General features: G+C 38.8%; 1 protein-coding gene across 2 annotated transcripts; it reads right to left on the bottom strand.

Moving 5' to 3' along the window:
* Positions 1 to 816: 816 nt before the first annotated feature.
* SERBP1 (SERPINE1 mRNA binding protein 1) lies at positions 817 to 24,744 on the bottom strand. Of its 2 annotated transcripts, none has more exons than XM_058178963.1 (10): positions 24,221 to 24,744; positions 19,263 to 19,416; positions 18,865 to 19,008; positions 18,648 to 18,743; positions 18,148 to 18,222; positions 8,458 to 8,635; positions 5,881 to 5,928; positions 3,772 to 3,945; positions 2,899 to 2,937; positions 817 to 2,264 (listed from the first exon to the last, which is right to left on the bottom strand). In XM_058178963.1, the coding sequence occupies exons 1-10, from the start codon at positions 24,615 to 24,617 to the stop codon at positions 2,208 to 2,210; spliced, it is 1,362 nt and encodes a 453-aa protein (XP_058034946.1). In that variant the 5' UTR covers positions 24,618 to 24,744; the 3' UTR covers positions 817 to 2,207. The 2 variants fall into 2 exon arrangements, with proteins under 2 accessions (XP_058034946.1, XP_058034947.1); XM_058178964.1 differs by having other exon boundaries at positions 18,648 to 18,719.
* Positions 24,745 to 25,021: the final 277 nt, after the last annotated feature.

Here is a 25,021-nt window from a genome sequence, read left to right as displayed (position 1 = left end):
CAGCTCAACACAAATTAAGTACACAGCTATTAAAAGCCAGAAAATTTGCCATCTTTAAACAGCATTTCTAAATTTGCTCTATATTACAAGTATACTAGAAAATGAATATGTCACGTCAAGTACCAAACTGGCATTGCATGGATATATGGCTGTCCAGAATTAATGTCTAGAAGTCAAAAAGAGTTACATTGGGAGTATTCACGAACAGTAACATACTATTTAATAAGTATGTTATTTGGGCATTAGCATATTTGTGCAGGGAATAGGAATTGGTTTTTTTAAGGATACAGACAACACGCAGGATCTTCTCAAAAAAATCTGTGCTACAAGATGCGTTTGGATGGGAAAGAAACAAGGGACTTGATAACATATGTAACCTGTTGACTACCTACAAAATCATAATCGGAAAACTAAGAATCAATAAATTGGGGCAGGAAGAAGGGTGAAAGGTACATGTGCTTAAAAATCTTCCTTGAAGGCAAATACTGGACTCATTTAAAAATCTGCTTCTCCATTCCTACTTCCTGATCACAATGCTGAAATTTAAACACATCCAAGAATGTAGTATTCAGTGTAGTAACCTTTGCATACGTAAACAAATGTTCACAAAAATCATTCATCTCAATACTGTTTATGCTTTAGTTCAATACTTTTTACCCTCCTTCCATATCATTCATTCATTCATTCATATATATATATGCATGCTTTAAAATGGAGGTAATGTTTCCAATTCCTTAAGAAAACCACCAATTGTACTGGTTACTCAGCAAAACCTTGAAATAAACAGATATTTCAGTTCTAATCTCCTAACAAGTGTTGTAGACAGAAAGGCAAAGTAGTCCTTTTTTATTATTTGCTCAAGTCCTTTCATGTTTTGAAAGTGGTAACATTCTCTTTCACAGGGATTAAGTTAAAATATTAAGAAAATTCTACAGTGGAAAGGAGAGCTTACAATCACCCCCCACACCAAAAATAAAACATTCACTTCTCAGCTAGGCAAGGCCAAAAGCTGAAGCAATAGAGCAAGATCCACATTTCAATTGGGTGGCGAGGTTTGGCTTATGTCCCACGCAGACCACTGCTGTCCCACTTTCATGGTCTTGGTTTTCCAATTTAAACAAGTCAAATAATCCTTTTCCCAAGAAGTATACAGTGCCCTTTGGTTTCTTCTTCAGAATCAGGGTTGCATGCTAGTGGAACAGTGTTTAAATGCACCCAAGGGGCTGCATTTTAATGTAGATTTACAGCACTGCCACAAAGTATCAACTGTAGTTTAAACCAACTATATTAAGAAATAAGATACCACTGTGTTCCCAACCTTCCATGTCTTGAAAAAAAGTTGCTCCACTACCGAATATTTTTGGTAGCAACAATATTAACAAGTTTAAACAAAGTTTACCAAACAGACAACTAGTTTTCTTGAAGAAAAAGGGTGAATGAGAGGTGCAACATGGATTGTTTTTTTTTTTAAAAAAATGGCTTAGGCCAATTATCCAACCAGAGCTGCTGGATTCACAAGCAGGTATTGAGAATATAAACCAATGTGCTTTGACTATTTTTCAAGTATCTGATATCAATTTTGTATAAAGATTTTGAATACACAAACTACCAAAGATAGAAGAAAATGGACTTTCCAAGTTTGACTTAAGTATTAAAAACTCAAATACTCCAGAAGTTAGTATTCCACACAGTACTAACGATTTTCCATATTATTTTTATACATATCCCAGCTGACCGTGGACTGAAAACCATCTGCTAAGCAGTATTAAAAGAAATAGTGTGCAAGAGTTAAAATTGTTTGTAGTTTAGGGAAAGCACATCTAACCCTAATTTAAAAAAAAATAAAATAAATGAAGTGAAAGCTTTAACTGGTACACACTGTTCACACCTATATTTCAAGTTTGGAAACGCATATTTTCAAGCAGCAATACAAAAAAGTATCCATGAAGAATGCATAATTTCTGAAAAAAATTATGAAAACATCCCTGCTACCATTACATTTCTAAATACAAAACTGACTACCATATTGTTGCTTCTGTGTAGCAAGAGAAGTTCATTTCAAAACAGGTAAAATTCAGTCTTCAGGTGTGAATGGCATGAATGAGAGTCCCCGTTTTAATATCTTAAGTTGTTTTTAGGATCCTTAAGCATGCAAGCCTTGTAGAGAAGGGCCCAACAAGAGGCAGGGTTGGCTTAGGGCATCCAGTTTAGGATAAAGCCGGGAAAGCTTCTGGATCATCAACATCAGGAGCAGAAGCACTTGACTGAAACGAAAGAGGAGGTCTGTCATTCTGATAGTCAATATAGCACTTTCATTAGCTATATTATTTAAGACGTATACAACAAATAAACATATATAAAGTGGTAAAGTTGCACAAGTACTAGTCTTGCACATATTTGCTGTATAAGTCAACTACTTATTAATATAATCCCCTTTTAGTAATGGTGTCTGCTCTACAAAATATCCTTTTTATGGGAAAAATCATCCAGTACCCATTTTGCTATCGCAAAAAGTTTCAAGGGTTAACAAATAAGGTATTATAGATGTGTATGAAATTATCAGTGTGAATGACATAAAGGTTTTCTTGACCCTCAAAATAATAGAGTCCATGATTAATAAAGGAAGGGAAGGAGAAAAAAAGAACTTAACTAAAACACTAAAAAAACATTAAAACACTAACAACATTATTTGTCACTTAAACTCTGAGTGGAAATTAGTCACAAGGGGTAGTAAAAGAATCCTAGGCAAAATATTTCCAAAGTCAGAGGAGCAGAGATCTCAAAGTGATTTACTGCTGAATACACTGAGGTTGTCACACAAATGAGGGAAGGAAATCTAGGAAGAGCATTAGCCTTAGCATTACTGTACTCATGTTATAAAATTATCAAGCCACTAACCTGGTTGGGTGTGTGGATCACATCAAACTCTTTAACCAACTAAAAGACAAGCAAAAATATTTATTGAGGATTCTTTCGTTAGTAGATATGTTGCTGAAGTGAGAATACTAAACAATTGTTTGTTGATGAAATCAGGGCAGTTGACACTTTTTCATGCAGTGCCCATCTTCCATCCCTCAAATTCTCAAATTGCTCTGAATAGCTAGTGGAAATGCTGGTGCAGATTTGGAACCCTAACCCAAGAAGAAACAAACAGAAAAATGCATCAAGTGTAACATAAATTCATTCCTTCTTGGGATATACAAATCTGGAATTAAGACACTTTATTGTTAACTAGAATAACAGGGTTTTTTAATTTGTAGTATGCATGGAACTAATAGAACTAGGAAGTAAAAATGGAACTAAGAAATTAATTTTATAAATGGGAAACTGTATATTTGAAAGTAACTCTGTAACTCTGAGATCATGTAATACATATCATGGAAATATCAAAAATTGAGTGAAGTAGCTTTAATGCATGCAAAAGGGCATAACTTCCTCCCCTTTGCTACAATTTGGGAGGAAGGGGAAGGAGAGTCAGCTGCAACTTAAATGGAAAAGAAATAACTCCTCTAGTACTTAAGAAGTTATCTAGTTCTCACAACCTATTGCAATCATTTAAGCGAAACTGAGGAATAGCTAATGTATTTGACATTTCAGCCATAAAACTATCACATAAACATCTTCCCTAAAGGAAACTTCTTACTCTTTCAGATATAACTTTATTTTTACAAGTTAGGCTAGGCTTGCAATGCTGTGCACCATTTCTAGAAGCAGCTCAGTTCCATAAAACATTTGCCTCAGTTGACATTTCATTTGCATGAAATCAATTACCTTGTCAGTTCTGCTTCCACGGTTAGCCCTTCCCCCACGCCCACGACCGCCTCTTCCACCTCTACCACCACGCCCAGGACGACCAAGATCCCCAAAATTGATCTCCAGTTGAGACGTGATATCGTTTGCTGGCTTGCGGAAATGATGATCCATTACAGAGTCCTCAGCATGAGACTGTAATGAAATCAAGTAATTCCGGTTTAACTGGTATGCCTTAAAATTTATTTTCATTCAAAAACAGAAAATTATATAGCGCTTTATCCATATTACTTAAACTAGTAGGCTGCAAACCAGACAAATTGATATTAGAATGGAATGAGGAACGACGTTTGAACATTGTCTAATGTGTCTCAAAACTGTATTTTTAACAGGTTAAGTTATGGAACCCTATAATTATTATTTTATTTATTTTATTTTTTATTTATTTATTTTTGTCACAACATCATATAAAAAGGATTATATAGTATATAAACATATATATGAGTAAATATTAGGAGGTATAAGCATCAATATATATATAGGAAGAAGAAAAGAAAAAAAAGAAACAATAGGACAGGAACGGTAGGCACGTCTGTGCGCTTATGCACGCCCCTTATGGTCCTCTTAGGAATGGGGTGAGGTCAACAGTAGAAAGTTTTTGGTTGAAGCTTTTAGGATTAAGGGAAGAGACCACAGAGTCAGGTAAAGTATTCCAAGCACTGATGATTCTGTTACAGAAGTCATATTTTCTGCAATCTAGATTAAAGCGGTTAACATTAAGTTTAAATCTGTTGGTTGCTCTTGTGTTGTTGCAATTAAAGCTAAAGTAGTCTTTAACAGGAAGGACATTACAATAGATGATTCTATGAGTTAAACTTAGGTCTTGTGGAAGGCGACAGAGTTCCAAGTTTTCTAGGCCTAGGATTTCAAGTCTGGTGGGATAAGGTATTTTGTTGTTTTCAGAGGAATGGAGAACTCTTCTTGTAAAATATTTCTGGACTCGCTCAATTGCATTGATGTCAGAGATGTGGTGAGGGTTCCAAACAGGCGAGCTGTATTCTAGAACTGGTCTAGCAAATGTTTTATATGCTCTGGTTAGTAGTGTAGTGTTTTTGGAAAAGAAGCTACGCAGGATTAGGTTTACAACTCTTAGGGCCTTTTTTGCTATGTAATTACAGTGGGCTTTGACACTTAGATCATTTGACATGAAAACTCCAAGGTCTTTAACGGGGTGGGGGTCATCTGTAAGGTAATGTCCATCAAGTATGTACTTAGTGTTTGGGTTCTTTTTTCCAATATGTAAGACTGAGCATTTGCTGGTTGAGATCTGGATATTATATTATTTTATATATATATACATTATATTTTAAATAGCTGACTTTACAGATGAGACTGCCCCAGAACACATTTATAAATTGGGTTTGTACCATATTCCTGTAAGAATTGTAAGAGACTGTCATTCTCAATTACTATTGCACAGGTTACCCTAAAGCTCTCTGCAGAGCCCCATTCCTTCTTCATTACCTCCAAGTAATTTGTCTTACTGCAACTGAATAATCAGTAAGATCAACTGAAAGATACACAATATACAAGCAAACCATAATCAAGAAAATTATAGTCAGTTAAAATCCAAATAAAATGAACTTGAAGCATACTATTCTGTGAATGGGAGAACTGACCTCCATGAGGTCTGCCAATATGCATTGGGTTGAAATGGTTTCAGCTACATAAGCCACAACAAACTACTTGAACAGAAGCAGGAGACAGTGTGACAATGTTATAGTACTATTCCTTAACAGCTGATAATGAATACGTCTAATAATGAAAAAGGAACACCGATAAACATACTAATAACTGGAATCAAATACTGAAATCCCTTCAACACTTTTTTCTTCAGGAAAAAAAATCAGACAATCAAGATTATTGCCATGGAGCTTTACAGTCATGATAAAAATATGGGCACAAAAAAGAACAAATGCTGATTGGTCAGCAACCAAACTGGTTACAAAAAAAAGTATTAATGAATTAACCAAAAGCTTTATTGACACTTTCAATGGTTTTCTTTAAAAAATATCTTCAAATTTGAACTTGAGTTTCTTATTCATTAGGTAAAGATAAACCAAAAAGTACCTCATTGGGCTCCAGCTGACTCCCCTGCATTTCTGACATCCCCTTTGTCTGAAGTAAGTTGTATGTCAATGGGCAAGGAATAAAAACAAAAGAAAGACAGTGAGACTCCCACATGTGTATACATGAGTAACTAATTCCACGATTAAGCAGGCAAAACTGTAGGATGCAAGATACACGTAGTTCTCAACTTACAACCATAATTGAGCCCAAATTTTCTGTTGCTAAGCAAGACAGTGAAGTGAGTTTTCCCATTTTACCTTTCTTGCTACAGTCGTCAAGTGAATCCTGCACTTATTAAGCTAGTAACATGGTTGTTTAGTCAATCTGGCTTCCCAATAGACTTGGTCGGGAAGGTAGCAAAAGGGGATCACATGACCCCCCAGAACATTGTAACTGTTATAAACACGTCAGTTGCCAAGTGTCTGAATTTTGATTACATGGCCATTGGGATCCTGCAACAGTTGTAACTGTTAAGGGTCATCTGGGTTCACAACCAAGATTGTGGACTGTTGAGCAGAGCACCCTACGCATGAAAACGACTGAGACTGGTTGTATACAATAACAGTCACTTGCAGACAAACTGGGGTTTGATATTCCTTTACTTTTAGGGAAAAGGCAAAGTCATAGTCCAAAAACAATTCCAGGTCATACACATATAAAGTTAGTCAGGGATGTCACAAAGTCTTCTTACCAAGTCTTCTTTAAGTTTGGCAAAACACAGCTCAATACACAACAGTCAGTATCTTGAGGAATCAGTAACTAGCCATGATCAAGCAATGATCATAAAGCTCAAATATACAGTTGCAGCATGTCTTCAGCTTACAATGCTGTAGCATCTCTGTAGATTCCCAACAAGCTATAATTTAATAGTCCTTTTATACATTGGCTACAGAGCTCAACTAATCAGGATGCTTGCAATGATGCAGCACAGCCTTAAAGCAGTATCATGCCTTTCTACAAACATACATAGTTAGTTTCTATATTGCCTGGCCAACTAGTTAGACAAATAATAATTTCCTGACAGTAACTGTGAAAAACGGTCACAAGTCCTTTTGTCAGTGTCATTGTAACTTCAAATGGTCACTAAATGAATTGTTGTAAATCTACGACTACCTATTTTTAAACATACACCAAGAAAAATCCAAAACCAGCACAAGTAAAGAGGATGTTATGGGATTAGGATTCAAGCCAGTGTGTTTAATAAAATTAATACACATAAGCGTAAGCATCAAATCACCTTTAGGAGAAAAAAAGTCACTTCAAGGTAGGTGCGTTAAAAGGAAGTGCTGAACTCTAAAATACAGCTTTAGATTACAATTCACATTGCTCTCATCCATAAATTATCCCTAGTGAAAACTATGGAACTCACGCCTTAAAAAAACCAAAAAACAAAAGGTCAACTTTGCAACTGAGAAACAGAGGAGCCAAGAAAAATAAAAAACAAATAGCTTGATATTTTCAAGGCGGTCTCATTTTTAGCAACGTCTCCAATAAACATACAGGTAGTCCTCAACTAATGACAAAATTGAGCTCAACATTTCTGTAATGCAAGAAATTCTATGAGTTTTGCCCCAAGTTGTTAAATGAATCACTGCAGTTGTTAATTAGTAATGTGATTGTGTAATTAGTAATGTGATGAATCTTGCTTCCCCATTGACTTTGGTTGTCAGAAGGTTGTAAAAAAGGATATGACCCGGGACACTGCAACCATCAAAAATACATGCCAGTTGCCAATAGTACATATTTTGATCATGTGATCATGGGGATGCTGCAATGTCGTAGGTATGAAAAACAACCATAAGTCCCTTTTTTCCATGCAGTTGTAACTTCGAATGGTCATTAAATGTAAATCAAGAACTACTTGTAACTCTCCATAAAAAGGACAAGAAAAGCAGATTCACAATATTACTTTGGACAGAGAGCTATCATAGTTAAGTAAGATGCAGAGTGCAATTAAATGGTCTTAAATTTTACAGAGTTTACTTTTCATGGAAATTTTAATACAATGGAATATTACATGTCTAAATAATTATTCAGTAAAACACACTTTCTACAAATTGTTCTAGGACTCAGATTTACATGCATAACCCACATCCCACTAGCCAACTTAATTTAAAAAAACTGGAATGTATTCTCCAGCTCTACCAGCCAAATATAATTTTTAGGGGCTAAAAGCCCCACTTATGCCTGCAGATACGAAAAACAGATATTGACAAACAAAAATATGAAACCTAGACAAAAGTTAACACTGATTTCATTTACATTTAATATGTTACATTCTCTAGTCGTGTATTAATCATTTTTTTCTTCCTGCCATATTATAAACTAACATTAGGTGATTTTTTTTATAAAGTCTGAGGGCCACACACAATATCACAATCCAAGATTTTGCTCATTGTTTTTAAATTTTTCAATTGCAAAGGATATAAAATTGTGTTTCAAAGTAAAATTGGCAATGCTTAATTAACCAAATACCTGCTTGTTTCTGAAATCTGATTTAGAAAACAGATGGTTACACTGTCGTAAGCCAATTAGTCTTGTATGTATAAATAAACAATAAAAATAAGTTGTACCTACCTCCTCACTCTTTGACTTGTGCAGAACAAAGCCTTTTTTCCATTGTCCATCAGCACCTTCATTTGGTTTACGGATGTTGAATTCAACTTTTGCACGATCCTTATTCTGAATAGCTTTCCATTCATCAAGAGTCATTTCTTTAGGACCTTCTTCCTTAACTTCTTCTACTTCATTTTCCCTATAAGTATGAATGTCAAGCACTTAATAAATAAATAAATAAATAAATAAATAAATAAATAAATCAAATCAATCATCTCTCTCTCTCTCCCTCCAAGGGATGAAATCTAAATACAAGAAAAAAAAACCTAGAAAAAAACTAAAAGCAGCAAATGCAATCTAAATATATATTTACCACAAAATTTTATTCTGATGATAAAATGTTTCTATTATTTTTTTTCAATTTTATTATCAGCTGTACCTTTTAAGTTTAAAAACAATGGTTGATACTATGGAGACTTTGAGTTTGATTGTTTGCTTGCAAACATTTCATTATCCAACTAGTGCATTGAGTTTAGCCAGGTGATGAAATGTCTGCAAGCAAACAACCAAGTTTCGAGAGCATCAAGGACTCTGCAGTTCAATCCTGAGCTACAGATCTTCTCTTCTATTGGAATGCTTGGTATGTATCATCCTGATTTACTCATTAAAGGTAAACATAGTGTTGGCCATTAGCTACAAATTAGGAAAAGTTCCATACAATTAAAATAAAAACTGAAGAATTGTCCAAAGTCATTCTTAATTTCCATTTACATCCTTTATAGTTACAAGCCCTGCTATAAATGATACCCAGGATAGGTATATCAGGTTTTTGACTCCATAAGATCTTTTTAAAAGAATATTCTGAATTGCAATCCTTAGCCCACTGAATTAAACTACTTTTATACAAGATTATTATTCCAAGTTGCCTTTTTAGCTGCAATTTTATTTCCCAGATAAATTACTGAGATAATTAAACCTATGAAACAGGAAAAGGCTCCAGTCCAAGTGTTTATCCTGTCAATAATATAAGCCACATACTGAGTTCCATAATACAAATGGTCCTCAGTTAACAACTATTTAGTTCAGTGACTGTTCAAACTTGTGATGGTGCTAAACTAGTTGTACTTATGACTGGTTCTGAGTTCCATCCATTGAAGTATCCACACTGCGATGTGATCACAATCTGAGTGCCCAGTTCGTAAGTATGATATTGTAGCGTCCGAGGATCAGATGGTTGCCATTTGCGATCTTCTTTCTCATTTCCCCACAATAAAAGTAATGGGCAGACTGGTCGCAAATGATGACATGTTTTGTCCTTGTTTAGCAATGTGTGATTCGCTTTACCAATGGCAATCAGAAATGCCAAATTGCCACTGTTAATAGAAACCTTGAATTGTAGAAATTAAAACCAAATTGAAATTGCTGAGAAAAATATCAACCTTCCTAAGCCAATCAATTAATCAATAATAGATTGCAATATCTGTGAAATAGTTGTCTGCTACTTTGACAAAACCAGATTGCTCATTGGATTCCTCAACCTAATGAAGAGGCTGAAGCTTTAATAGTTTAAACAGTTGATCAGAGGACAAGAGTCACTGGCGAGGACCCCAATATTTGGGAAAAATTGAACCTTAACAAAGGCAACAGGAAAAGGGCTAGTTCAGTGACTGTTCAAACTTGTGATGGTGCTAAACTAGTTGTACTTATGACTGGTTCTGAGTTCCATAATACAAATGGTCCTCAGTTAACAACTATTTAGTTCAGTGACTGTTCAAACTTGTGATGGTGCTAAACTAGTTGTACTTATGACTGGTTCTGAGTTCCATAATACAAATGGTCCTCAGTTAACAACTATTTAGTTCAGTGACTGTTCAAACTTGTGATGGTGCTAAACTAGTTGTACTTATGACTGGTTCTGAGTTCCATCCATTGAAGTATCCACACTGCGATGTGATCACAATCTGAGTGCCCAGTTCGTAAGTATGATATTGTAGCGTCCGAGGATCAGATGGTTGCCATTTGCGATCTTCTTTCTCATTTCCCCACAATAAAAGTAATGGGCAGACTGGTCGCAAATGATGACATGTTTTGTCCTTGTTTAGCAATGTGTGATTCGCTTTACCAATGGCAATCAGAAATGCCAAATTGCCACTGTTAATAGAAACCTTGAATTGTAGAAATTAAAACCAAATTGAAATTGCTGAGAAAAATATCAACCTTCCTAAGCCAATCAATTAATCAATAATAGATTGCAATATCTGTGAAATAGTTGTCTGCTACTTTGACAAAACCAGATTGCTCATTGGATTCCTCAACCTAATGAAGAGGCTGAAGCTTTAATAGTTTAAACAGTTGATCAGAGGACAAGAGTCACTGGCGAGGACCCCAATATTTGGGAAAAATTGAACCTTAACAAAGGCAACAGGAAAAGGGCTAGTTCAGTGACTGTTCAAACTTGTGATGGTGCTAAACTAGTTGTACTTATGACTGGTTCTGAGTTCCATAATACAAATGGTCCTCAGTTAACAACTATTTAGTTCAGTGACTGTTCAAACTTGTGATGGTGCTAAACTAGTTGTACTTATGACTGGTTCTGAGTTCCATAATACAAATGGTCCTCAGTTAACAACTATTTAGTTCAGTGACTGTTCAAACTTGTGATGGTGCTAAACTAGTTGTACTTATGACTGGTTCTGAGTTCCATAATACAAATGGTCCTCAGTTAACAACTATTTAGTTCAGTGACTGTTCAAACTTGTGATGGTGCTAAACTAGTTGTACTTATGACTGGTTCTGAGTTCCATAATACAAATGGTCCTCAGTTAACAACTATTTAGTTCAGTGACTGTTCAAACTTGTGATGGTGCTAAACTAGTTGTACTTATGACTGGTTCTGAGTTCCATAATACAAATGGTCCTCAGTTAACAACTATTTAGTTCAGTGACTGTTCAAACTTGTGATGGTGCTAAACTAGTTGTACTTATGACTGGTTCTGAGTTCCATCCATTGAAGTATCCACACTGCGATGTGATCACAATCTGAGTGCCCAGTTCGTAAGTATGATATTGTAGCGTCCGAGGATCAGATGGTTGCCATTTGCGATCTTCTTTCTCATTTCCCCACAATAAAAGTAATGGGCAGACTGGTCGCAAATGATGACATGTTTTGTCCTTGTTTAGCAATGTGTGATTCGCTTTACCAATGGCAATCAGAAATGCCAAATTGCCACTGTTAATAGAAACCTTGAATTGTAGAAATTAAAACCAAATGGAAATTGCTGAGAAAAATATCAACCTTCCTAAGCCAATCAATTAATCAATAATAGATTGCAATATCTGTGAAATAGTTGTCTGCTACTTTGACAAAACCAGATTGCTCATTGGATTCCTCAACCTAATGAAGAGGCTGAAGCTTTAATAGTTTAAACAGTTGATCAGAGGACAAGAGTCACTGGCGAGGACCCCAATATTTGGGAAAAATTGAACCTTAACAAAGGCAACAGGAAAAGGGCTAGTTCAGTGATTCCCAAAGTGTGAGCCGCGGCTCCCCAGGGAGCCGTGCTATCGTCATGGGGGCGCCGCGGAATATCTGCGCCCGCTGGGTCTGGCGCTGATGCGCCATTTCTGGGGCGTCTGGTGCGCATGCGCAGTTGCAGGTCGGATTTCCGGGGGAGCCGCGGGCGAAAAAGATTGGGAACCTCTGGGCTAGTTAATATCACACATAACACAAATGCACACTTACTAGAATTCACAGAAGCCAAAGCTAAAATACAATTCTGACAAGAGTACCTACCCCACAAGTTATGAGAAACAAAAGCCACTAAATAACAAAATCTTGCCGATTATGAAATCCAATTCCTTGATATATATATATATATATATATACAATATACAAATATATTGTGTGTATACACACACACAAATATCAACAGTGAACTTGACATATGCATTGCAGATAATACTACCTTCAACTGTCTATCCCACACAATCTGATTTTGTAAAAGGTTGCTAAGCATATTACTTACTATTTTAAGTAATTGCAAGGAACGCCTAAAACTGCTAAATGGCAAGAAAGTTAATTAAAACATCTTATTTTACAATTTACAGCATATCAATTCCTGTATTATAATCAAACTGAATTAGATTGGATGACTTGAAATTACACTATTTTTCAAATAAACAATTAAAAAGTATAAGTATGATAACCTTAATTATTAGCAAGGATTATGAAATAAAAGATCAGGGAATACACCTATATTATTTAAGGCAGCATTATGTATGTTTCTTTACTGTTTTAAAAAGCTGGGCATAAACCTGTGATTAAAACAGGTGGCACTCAAAGGAAATCACCTTAACTTTCATTTTAATTCAGGATCTGTAAGTCTTAATCTGTTACAAATTTAAAGAAAAAATGTAATTTTGAATAATCGTATTTTTTGGAGTATAAGATGCACATCAATTTTTGGGGAGGAAAACAAGAAAAAAAAATTCTGCCACTGCCTATCAGCATCCATCGATATTCAACGGGCTAGCGTCCTTGCAGAAAACAGTAAACAGCCTGGTAAACTTCAGCACATTATTGCAGCCTGATTTAGCACGAACAGCTGACTGGCGGTTGGATCAGCCTCCCCGAATATCACCAATCAGCTGTTCCAGGCTGCGAGGATTGCCCGGGGGCATCACCCGCCTCTGTGCACCGTGTTTTTGGCCTTCGCACACTCTGTTTTAGACCCGTTCCAGGCTGTGGGGATTGCCGGGGCATCACCCGCCTCTGTGCACCGTGTTTTGGCCTTCGCACACTCTGTTTTAGACCCGTTCCAGGCTGCGAGGATTGCCGGGGCATCACCCGCCTCTGTGCACCGTGTTTTGACCTTCGCACACTCTGTTTTAGACCCGTTCCAGGCTGCGAGGATTGCCGGGGCATCACCCGCCTCTGTGCACCGTGTTTTGGCCTTCGCACACTCTGTTTTAGACCCGTTCCAGGCTGCGAGGATTGCCGGGGCATCACCCGCCTCTGTGCACCGTGTTTTGGCCTTCGCACACTCTGTTTTAGACCCGTTCCAGGCTGCGAGGATTGCCGGGGCATCACCCGCCTCTGTGCACCGTGTTTTGGCCTTCGCACACTCTGTTTTAGACCCGTTCCAGGCTGCGAGGATTGCCGGGGCATCACCCGCCTCTGTGCACCGTGTTTTGGCCTTCGCACACTCTGTTTTAGACCCGTTCCAGGCTGCGAGGATTGCCGGGGCATCACCCGCCTCTGTGCACCGTGTTTTGACCTTCGCACACTCTGTTTTAGACCCGTTCCAGGCTGCGAGGATTGCCGGGGCATCACCCGCCTCTGTGCACCGTGTTTTGACCTTCGCACACTCTGTTTTAGACCCGTTCCAGGCTGCGAGGATTGCCGGGGCATCACCCGCCTCTGTGCACCGTGTTTTGGCCTTCGCACACTCTGTTTTAGACCCGTTCCAGGCTGCGAGGATTGCCGGGGCATCACCCGCCTCTGTGCACCGTGTTTTGGCCTTCGCACACTCTGTTTTAGACCCGTTCCAGGCTGCGAGGATTGCCGGGGCATCACCCGCCTCTGTGCACCGTGTTTTGGCCTTCGCACACTCTGTTTTAGACCCGTTCCAGGCTGCGAGGATTGCCGGGGCATCACCCGCCTCTGTGCACCGTGTTTTGGCCTTCGCACACTCTGTTTTAGACCCGTTCCAGGCTGCGAGGATTGCCGGGGCATCACCCGCCTCTGTGCACCGTGTTTTGGCCTTCGCACACTCTGTTTTAGACCCGTTCCAGGCTGCGAGGATTGCCGGGGCATCACCCGCCTCTGTGCACCGTGTTTTGGCCTTCGCACACTCTGTTTTAGACCCGTTCCAGGCTGCGAGGATTGCCGGGGCATCACCCGCCTCTGTGCACCGTGTTTTGGCCTTCGCACACTCTGTTTTAGACCCGTTCCAGGCTGCGAGGATTGCCGGGGCATCACCCGCCTCTGTGCACCGTGTTTTGGCCTTCGCACACTCTGTTTTAGACCCGTTCCAGGCTGCGAGGATTGCCGGGGCATCACCCGCCTCTGTGCACCGTGTTTTGGCCTTCGCACACTCTGTTTTAGACCCGTTCCAGGCTGCGAGGATTGCCGGGGCATCACCCGCCTCTGTGCACCGTGTTTTGGCCTTCGCACACTCTGTTTTAGACCCGTTCCAGGCTGCGAGGATTGCCGGGAGCCGCGGGCGAAAAAGATTGGGAACCTCTGGGCTAGTTAATATCACACATAACACAAATGCACACTTACTAGAATTCACAGAAGCCAAAGCTAAAATACAATTCTGACAAGAGTACCTACCCCACAAGTTATGAGAAACAAAAGCCACTAAATAACAAAATCTTGCCGATTATGAAATCCAATTCCTTGATATATATATATATATATATATATATATATATATATATATACACACACACAATATACAAATATATTATGTGTATACACACACACAAATATCAACAGTGAACTTGACATATGCATTGCAGATAATACTACCTTCAACTGTCTATCCCACACAATCTGATTTTGTAAAAGGTTGCTAAGCATATTACTTACTATTTTAAGTAATTGCAAGGAACGCCTAAAACTGCTAAATGGCAAGAAAGTTAATTAAAACATCTTATTTTACAATTTACAGCATATCAATTCCTGTATTATAATCAAACTGAATTAGATTGGATGACTTGAAATTACACTATTTTTCAAATAAACAATTAAAAAGTATAAGTATGATAACCTTAATTATTAGCAAGGATTATGAAATAAAAGATCAGGGAATACACCTATATTATTTAAGGCAGCATTATGTATTTTTCTTTACTGTTTTAAAAAGCTGGGCATAAACCTGTGATTAAAACAGGTGGCACTCAAAGGAAATCACCTTAACTTTCATTTTAATTCAGGATCTGTAAGTCTTATTAATCTGTTACAAATTTAAAGAAAAAATGTAATTTTGAATAATCGTATTTTTTGGAGTATAAGATGCACATCAATTTTTTGGGAGGAAAACAAGAAAAAAAAATTCTGCCACTGCCTATCAGCATCCATCGATATTCAATGGGCTAGCGTCCTTGCAGCAAACAGTAAACAGCCTGGTAAACTTCAGCACATTATTGCAGCCTGATTTAGCACGAAAAGCTGATTGGCGGTTGGATCAGCCTCCCCGAATATCACCAATCAGCTGTTCCAGGCTGCGAGGATTGCCCGGGGGCATCACCCGCCTCTGTGCACCGTGTTTTTGACCTTCGCACACTCTGTTTTAGACCCGTTCCAGGCTGTGGGGATTGCCACAGCACATCGCCGGTGATCACCGCCTCCATGTGTCGCGTTTTTGGCATCTGTGCATCGCATTTTTGGCTCGTTCCAGGCGGCAGGGATCGGACGCCAAAACACACGGAGGCCAAACACAACACGCAGAGGCAACGATCAGCAGCAATGTACTGTGGAGATCCCCGCTACCTGGAATGGGTCTAAAATGGGGAGTGCGGAAGCCAAAAATGACCATCGCGTTGGCAACATTCAGTGTATTAAGACGCATCACAATTTTCCCCACTTTTGGGGGGGTGCATCTTATACTCCAAAAAGTACGGTATATACCAAAAATTGGGAATCAATTACCATGACTTATCAAGGGGGGGAGGGGGAGAAACAAGAGAATTATTTAAATATTAGAAAGGCAGTGGAACTATAGTATTGAACAAAAACACGTTAACTTTTTGCTGATGTACTGGCTCCATACTAATGTGTAGTAAAGGTTCATTATTCTATTTTTATTATATTTTGTGATTAAGATTTTATGATATATGTAAATATCAGATTATTTCCTGTATATGTAAATGTCTTGCATCTTTTTTTCTGGTTTTTTCTATGTATTAAAGCAATAAAAAAGGCACTAAAACTGCTTTTGGTAGAGCATTTTGTGATCTGTACTTACATCTACATTAATAATAGAAATACTCTAAATGGCAAGACTATGCACAATAGTAGCAAGGATAAGTTTTAAATGCATCTTCGTTTTAATTACATACAATCTCACAAGTCTTTTCAAAAATACTAATTTCTAATTTGTCAGAAGACCTCATTCAAAACTACAGGTAGTATTGACTTATTACAGCAATTAGGATCGGAATTTCTGTCACTAAATGATGAGGTAGTAAAGCACAACACATTATTTAGCAACAGCAATCACCCTATGGTCCTCTTGTTGTTAACCAGCAGCCAAGTCACTAGGCAAGGCAGTTTCCTATAACCAAAATAAATGGGGAAGCCTGCAGAAAATTTCAGTCCAGCAAGGGAATAAGTGGCTGTTGCTGGGCAGGGGAGGGGAGGAGAGGGTGCAGGAGAGGCATGATATAGTCTGGGGAGGGCTGCCAGGGAGTACAGCACAAGTGCAGAGAGGATGGGGAGGTGGGAAGTTTTACTCCATCAACTTAGCAGCTTCCCTGCTGGCTTCCCCATTTTCTTTCTGGATAAGCCGGCACGGAAGGTTGTAAATGGTGATCCCACGGTCACAGGGTCTGCAATTGGTTGTAAGCGTGAACCGGTTGCCAAATGTACAGACCATGATCATGTGACCATAAGGGTGTCAGGATGGCTGGAACTCCAAGGATCAGTTATAAGCATTTGTTCAGCATTGCAGCAGCTTTTTGAACAGTCACAGAACAAAAATGGTCATAGGTCAAGATTATCTAATCATCAGTTCAAATGCTAGTCAGATGATACATTGGGAACTGGTTATAGCACATATAATTGTACATATATATAGCAGAGTGAACAGCCTATTTAGGCTGGTGGCAACATTATTTTGTTGTCACCAGCAACAAAAGGACTCAGATTGTTGGGGGCAATATGCTGACTCTGTAAACTGCTTAGAGCTGTAAAGCACTGTGAAGCCGTATATAAGTCTAAGTGCTATTGCTATTTTTTTCCCTCTTCAGCCACTTCGAAATGCATTTTCAACCTCTTTTTCCTTGATTCTTCATGTATTAAAACAGTAATATCCATGCTTTAATACCAGAAGCTTAATGAACCTTTTTACTGCTTACTTAGAAATGGAGAATTGTGTTTTGGTTATTTGCTGCCATACGGGATGGTCATTCCTGAAATAGATTTGTATCCTAACTGAGGATTCTATTTTTTTTTTCAATTTCAACATAAATGTCAAGAACACTATATATGATGAACTTATATAAGACAGGTAGTCCCCGTTTTACAATTACTTATTCAATACCCTTTGAGAGTTACAATGGTGCTGAATGAGGGAGACTTTGAAGTGATCCTCAGTTATGGCTCTTGCAACTGATCTGCACAGCATCCTACGGTCACATGAACACCATTTGCAATCTTCAATGCTGGCTTCCAACAACCAAAGTCAAAAGCTACATCAACACAATCTTGAAAGTCTGAAGATACAAACTTCCCGCTCCGATCTTTAACTTTTAACCACCTTCTGATCTATTAGATCAGACAGTTCCAAAGTTTCTTCCTCTGACTAGTAAGCCATTGGGTGGGTGGGTGTTTGTGTGTGTCCCACTTCTCTTGCCTGATTATTTCCTAGGCAGCATCTCTTCCCCAAGGTCATTCATGCATTCCAATGCATCATGTCAGCACAAAGAAATCAACTTAATTTTGTATAGGTGATTAAAAAAAACACCTAACGATTTAATATTTACTTGTTTTCCGAGTCAGCAGGGGGATGTTCCTCTCCTTCTGGTGTTTCCTCTGTTGCATGTGATTGATCCAAGTCACTATAGAGTTTAAAATAAAAAATATTGTTTCTAATTAGTACTTCTAACATACTTGCCATCACACAGTTTAAATTTATGAAAAATTGTAGGGTTCTTCTCAAAATTTCTATTTTTCCCAAATACATTCCTTTGCTTTCTAAAATATATGCTCTAATAAAATACAGGTGATATGATGAAGTTTAACAGACATACATTTGGCACCAGCCTCAAAAGGCTAAGACTGAAAAACATTTTTATTCTATTGCATAATATTCTGTTTTCAAAAAGATTTATTCCTTTCATCATGATTACTGCTTTCTAACTAAGGATGCTGAACATTAAACATAATTTCTGCATTTTCATCATGTCATCTTAAACTATGCATAATTTTGCTTATAATTTATATTTATTTTAAATATAAGCTTAAAATAAAATACTATACTAACGTCAGTTCATCTTTGACAGTTCCCCAGTTGTGTGATCCACTCCCGCCACGCTTGTCTTCGTGTTTTAGACCACTGAAATGTGAATGTGAAAGAGAACTAACAAAACTGAGTTAACACAATAGTGCTGGGATACAGAAATTCAAAGGCAAATTTGCAAAATATTCTAATAGAATGCAATATATTTTGAAAGAGAAGCTACTGAGTTTTTAAGACTTACGATCTGTCGCTTCCACTATGCCTATCAAATTCACGTTTGCCTCTAGAGTCAAAGCCATCTCCTCTGCCCATTCCACGTCCTCTTCCACCACGACCACCTCTTCCAAGACCACCACGGCCACGTATAGGACGATCAATAATGGGTCTATTGTAAGCAGAAGTAGAATAGGGTCTAAATTAAGCCCCACAAAACTGTATTTTTTAAAAGTATTGCCATAGTCTACTTGAAATTAAGTGATTCACAATATTTTAATTAAAATGTATGAAGAAACCTGTTTTTCTAAAAGGAAATATTCTCCGCTTCCTAATTAACTTACTTGGGATTACATTCAACAGGTCAATTTGTTGATTACCCTAGCACACAATCATCCAAACAATCTTAAAATGTACAATCCTTACTTATCAACAGAAAATTCTCCTCCTTCACCCTTTTCTTCAGCAGGTTTGTCAAATCGTCGTTCACGAGGAGGCCGTCTCTCCTGCCTCCTCTCAATAGGCTTGCCCTCTCCCTGAGGCTGTTGCTGATCAGGCCTTCTGCCAATTCGTCTTATCCCTAAAATAGAAGGGAATCTGCATCAGTAAATTATTTACTGATCTCCAGCAAGCAACTGGTATTCTTTAAACACAGGCATTATCAATATGTAATAAACAATAGTTATCTTCTGATAGAAGACCGTATTATATGGCTGCCTTTGCTAGCAGTTCTTAGTTATTATCTTATAGGAATTGTGGTCAAACTAGCTCTACAGGTATTTATAATCCTCCAAGCTACAAACTGGAAAAGCTAAAATTAAGCTCATATACATCTGAAACATGAAATATTCACTCTCATATTAAATAAAATTCACACCTATAGTATTCTTTGGTGAAATAATCAAGTTACTTGTTTCCCTAACTGCAGTCTTGCATATTGGAAAGAAAAAAGTGAAATTTAATTAATCTGATCAATAATGTCTATTTCTGAAACCTTTATAGAATGTGATGAATCAGTTGCAATTAAGAAATGGGAGAGCCACCGTTTTTCAGTATGCTTGAATACTTATCAAGTTCGTTATAACAGAAAGATGTTCGCCTATAGTGATAAGGAAGCTGGAAATATGACTTTATAGAAATAATTGTAATAATGCACTAATCTGCTACAGTAATCCCCTCCCCACATGCAACATTTGTGCAACTGAAAGTACTAGGTCTCAACATGCAATATACTCTATTCTCTCTGCCTGGAAGCTGTCACAGTGCCAATAATTCCACCACACTGCTTGAAACCAACTGGCTAACTAACAGTGCCAAAGTTTCATTCAAACAAAGAAACAGAAATGATTTTTATATTAAAAGTTGGCTTTTTCTCATCCTGAGAACAATGGTGGCTTCAAATAGTATTATCATTGGCCAAAAAATATGGGCTATAAATCTACTAATATATTATGAATTAGATTCAAAAGTTCTGCTGAATGTTAAACCAGTGAGTTCTAAAACTGTCATATATATCACTATATAAAACAATTCTAAGTTGCTTGAAGGAGAACAAGGAATCTCAGTAAAATATTGCTTATGAAAACTATTAGCCATACCTAATACTCAAGAGGCACAGCCTGAACAGAACCTGTTGAAAGAGAAATGTCAGTCCCAGAATCCCCCAACGGGTTATCATCAATGACTATCTTTTGATTTGGTGAGTGCACATTTCAGACCAGGCCAAGTCCTGAAGCTACATACTATTTACCTCTGATTAAAGGGTGCCAGTAAATACTTGACACTGAACTTCACATCTATCCAGGTACCATTATGTGGGAACATAATCCTTGGCTTTCTCCTCAATTTTAATCAGGTCAAGTTTACTTTTCTCTTGTCACTTTGAATCTACAGAAATTGGAAAGCATATCTTAATTGCCCTTGCCAAGGCATACTAGCTTTCTGAAGGACAACGGTGCCTTTTTGCTGTACTTCCTGACCATGTTTTAACATAACTTATGTCTTATTTCAACTGGATTAAAATGCAATTAACTTAGTCTGGATCCACCAAGCCAATAACTTTCACTGCTGCAACTGTTGTTCAAAATAAAAGCAAAAGTATTTTTTGACTTTGCTATTATTAGTGGTGTTACATATATTGCATAACTGCCAGTAATATAAAGAAATTCTATTGGATGGTATAAATGAAACTATTTTCATGCAGCTCAACTGAACACATATGTAACAACTACTTCAAAATCTGTGATATGCACCAATCTTTTTCAATTATGTTCAGAACAATCTCAGTCACTGGATAAAAATACACAGGTGAAATAAACTTTACATAAATTTCTCTTTCAAGTGCCTAGATTATAGTTGCATTGTGATTCAATTAGAATAGCTTGTCTGATGAACAATCATTACTGAATTTTTAGCAAGCCATGTAAGGTTATTGAACCTGTATTAAATTGGCTGGATTTGATGTTTCTAAGCAGAAGCTACTTACTATTTTACAAGTAGTATTATCGTATGTACTCTTTTCCACAATATCTAGAAATTATGCTGTAATTTTCATACTACAGAAATATACGCAAAGTATCTGTATATAACCTTAAGTACAACAATATTCATGAAGGGGAATTTACAATGTTATAAAAGTAAAAGGTATAAAAGTAAGATGATTTGTTTTCCTCCATGCATCCATTGCCACTATTCTACCATCTTTAAAGTTACCATAGAATTCAACATTTAAGCCTCTCCTTTGCCTTCTCTACCATTTGAAGATATGCCTATAAGATTTTTACAAAGAAAAAAAAACATTTTTGTGAAATTATTTAGGTGCTATTTAGCGTGTTTCCCCAAAAATAAGACCCTGTCTTATATTTTTTTGAACCCTGAAATAAGTGCTTGGCCTTATTGCCATGCACTCAAAAGCCCAATTGGGCTTATTATCAGGGGATGTCTTATTTGGGGGGAAACGGTATATTTTACTCAAATGGACAAGGATTGTTCTTGTTATGTATACTTTTATCTAACGAAGACAGCTTTTGTAGCATAATCCTTTTACTATAGCTATGGTCAAAGTAAAAAATGGATTGCCATAAAATGGGTTTTTATCAGACTCTCATATGTGAAAATAGGCAAAGCTTTGAAAAAACATATCATAATCCAAACTTTTAAAAACAAGTGGGATTCAAGCAGGTCACTTCTGTATCAAAAATAATTCCTCTAGAAGTTTATGTAGACTAACCTGAAATTCTCCAAAAATAGACATCTCCATAAGCGTATAGAGTTTGCATAAAAATCTAGATAAAATCACAAATGTAATTTCATTTCTTCAAATTACAAAGCAAAAACTCAAGCAAGGTTGAATGAAGGCAATTACAGAAGTACTAATGTTGAACTGCCATATTGTTGCAAAAAGTTATCAACCTAATTTTTCTACATTAAAAGTCTTACTCATGAACATTTTCAAGCGGTAGATAGAATGTACAGCTGCAAAACTCCTGACAGTCAGTAGATGGCAATAAACGTATGCTGAAAACTAAGCATTCTGAAATTGTCTGTCTTGTAGCCTTTACTTCATAGCCCCCAATTTCATATTCAAATATTATCAGAGAACTTCAACAAAATTTGCTTCTGGCAATTTCTATAAGCGTTGAAAAACATCAATATCCAGATTAAAGTTTAAAACATCACAAATCTTGGTTTAATATTTTAATAACTGTCTTATTCAAAAACTGCATTTTTACTATTTGAATATTTAAATATTTCTCTGGAGCATACAAAACTATTAAATAAATTTAAGAACAATCTATTTCAATTACTAATCCCATAATCACCTCCTCCTCCTATTGCCTGTACTAATTTAACTTTCTCTTCTGCAAGTGCCAGTGCTAGTTGGCTGGTGATGAGAATTGTGCTCCATTACACAGGACACTTGACTGATAACTATTAAATAATCTTTAAAATAATCTTTAAGATTATTTAACATATATTATAAGCAAAAACATTTTTGTAATCAAGGTAGATTTAAAGCAATAAAGTTACACATATATTTTCTTTATTATTGCATGGTGTAGCATGGCGCCATTAAAAATATTACCATGCTTTCAGACTCCTGCTTGAGTTCATAGAAAATAAGGCTACAATCATATAATTAGCACTATTTAATCAACATCCTCAAAGAGCGCCATTTATTTCCTTTTAAAAAGTATTCTATTCAGTTAAAAAACCATTGTGTTTTAAACACACTTAGTTCATTTTATTTTATTTACATACTGTTGCAAAATGTTTAAACAATGGTCCACGGATCTTGCCTTTCACCTTAAAAATAAGCCCCAATTCTATGGATACACTCAAATCAAGCCAATAAGGCAAAGCAAACACCAGATTCAAACCTATTTGGACCAGCTTTTACGGGAGGAGGGAAAAAAAGAAACCTCTCACTAACATGGGGGGAAAAAAGGTTTTTTTTAACAAGTTACAGTCCAGAATCCAAGGCAATCGGTCATTTCACCTCCACAGTGCCATTTTGTCTATTCAGCCCTTAAGTAGGCGGGCATTAGTAAGCAGGCAAGCGAAGCCAAGCGACAAGCCCCAGCACCACGCGGGATATGCACGTGGCCCAGGTACAAATGGACTCAACTTCGTTCCTCCCAAACCCCCGCGTGGTCCAGGCTGGCTACTGCCGCCGCCGCTTCTTCTGCACGGGCAACCAGCAGGATTGCTACACTTTGAAAAAATCGCCCTCCCTTTTCTCAAGCATTCCAAGATTGGGAAGTTTCCCTCTCCCTTCGAGCTCCCCACCACCCACCATCACGCTCGCCTTTGCAGGCCTTGCCGGGGCCATTCCCCCCGCTCCCTTCCCCGCCCCCCCAAGCGAGGAGAAAAAACCGATCTCGGGTCGGCGCCCGCTGGAAACGTTTCTGCATCCATTCGCCCCCCTATCCCTCCACCCACCCATCCCCGCGAGCAGAGAACATGGGAGGGTTCGCCTCAGGAACTCAGCTCGGGTCGACTGCACCAGGCGCGCTTTCCCACGACGGCCCGGTCAACACATCGGGGGGGGGGGCATTCCGGACAGGGTGGAGCGTGGAGCAGGCAAGGCCAAGTAGCCCCGCCGTGCCCTCCACGTGAGGGAGACGGGCAGAGCTCTCCTCCTCCTGGAAGGCTGCCTTTGAGCCAGACAAGCGGGAAAAAAGAGAGGAGGGGGTCCCGCTCCGGCACCACGTGCTAGGTGGAATTGAGGGGGGGGAGGAGAAAGACCCGCTACTGACTGGGGGGACGAGGTCTGGTTTCTCTCCGCCCGCCCAGATAGAGCAACACTGACCTTGTGGAGAGCCCCGCCGCCGCCGCCTCCTCCTCCACCCGCCGCAGAAGAGAGGAGCGGCCCCGCCACTCACCTTCCTTCCTGAGAGGCACCGAGCCAGGCTGACCGCCTCCATCCTCTCTCCGGTCCCCGGCGCCTCCGGGCCCAGTCGAAGAGGCGAAGGGCGGCAACGGGTTCTTGCGCTCCTTCTGCGATTCCCTGCGCAGCTGCTTCGCCGCGCTGCCGCTCCCTCCGCCGGAACCGACCTGGCCCGAACCGCCGCCTGACGATGAATTAGCTTGGGCCGCTTGGCCGCCTCCGCCGCCGCGGCTGCCTTGGTGGCCTCCGCCGCCGCCGCCCCCACCGGTGCTCTCTTTCTTGCGGCTCTCGGCCGCCTGGATCACCTCGAAGGGGTCGGATTCGTCGTCCAAGAGCTGGTCAAAGCGGTTGGTGACGACGCAACCGAAGCCTTCCTGCAGGTGTCCGGGCATGATGGACCCCTTTGGGTGGGATCCTCCTCCGATGCTGCCCAGGCCCCGGCCCACCCCCTACGTGCTTCTTTGCTGCCCACACAAGATGGCCGGCCCCCACAGAAACTCGCTTCTCTTCCGGCGAAAGCGACATCCGGGAAACAGAACTAGACGCCGCCAGCTCCTCGCAGAGGACCTTGGGAACTGAAGGCTGAACTCCCCGTCTGTAAGAAAAACCGGTCCTTGGCAAAAAGAAAGACCACAATTCCCAGCAGGCATCACGAAGCAGAGAAATAAGGCGGTGAAATCTGTCTCTCAAGGCAATTTCTTCCCTCAGAATGTGCTCAGCGAAACAGGGGTTTTTTCCCCCCCGTTTGAGAAGATATGGCATTCATTTCCCTCCTTTCCTCCTTAAAGCGCATTGT

This window comes from Ahaetulla prasina, chromosome 3, assembly GCF_028640845.1.
Source record: "Ahaetulla prasina isolate Xishuangbanna chromosome 3, ASM2864084v1, whole genome shotgun sequence".
In the NCBI taxonomy this organism is placed as follows: domain Eukaryota; kingdom Metazoa; phylum Chordata; class Lepidosauria; order Squamata; family Colubridae; genus Ahaetulla; species Ahaetulla prasina.
The sequence above is the reverse complement of the archived record's forward strand: the minus strand, read 5'-3'. Positions and strand labels throughout refer to the sequence as shown.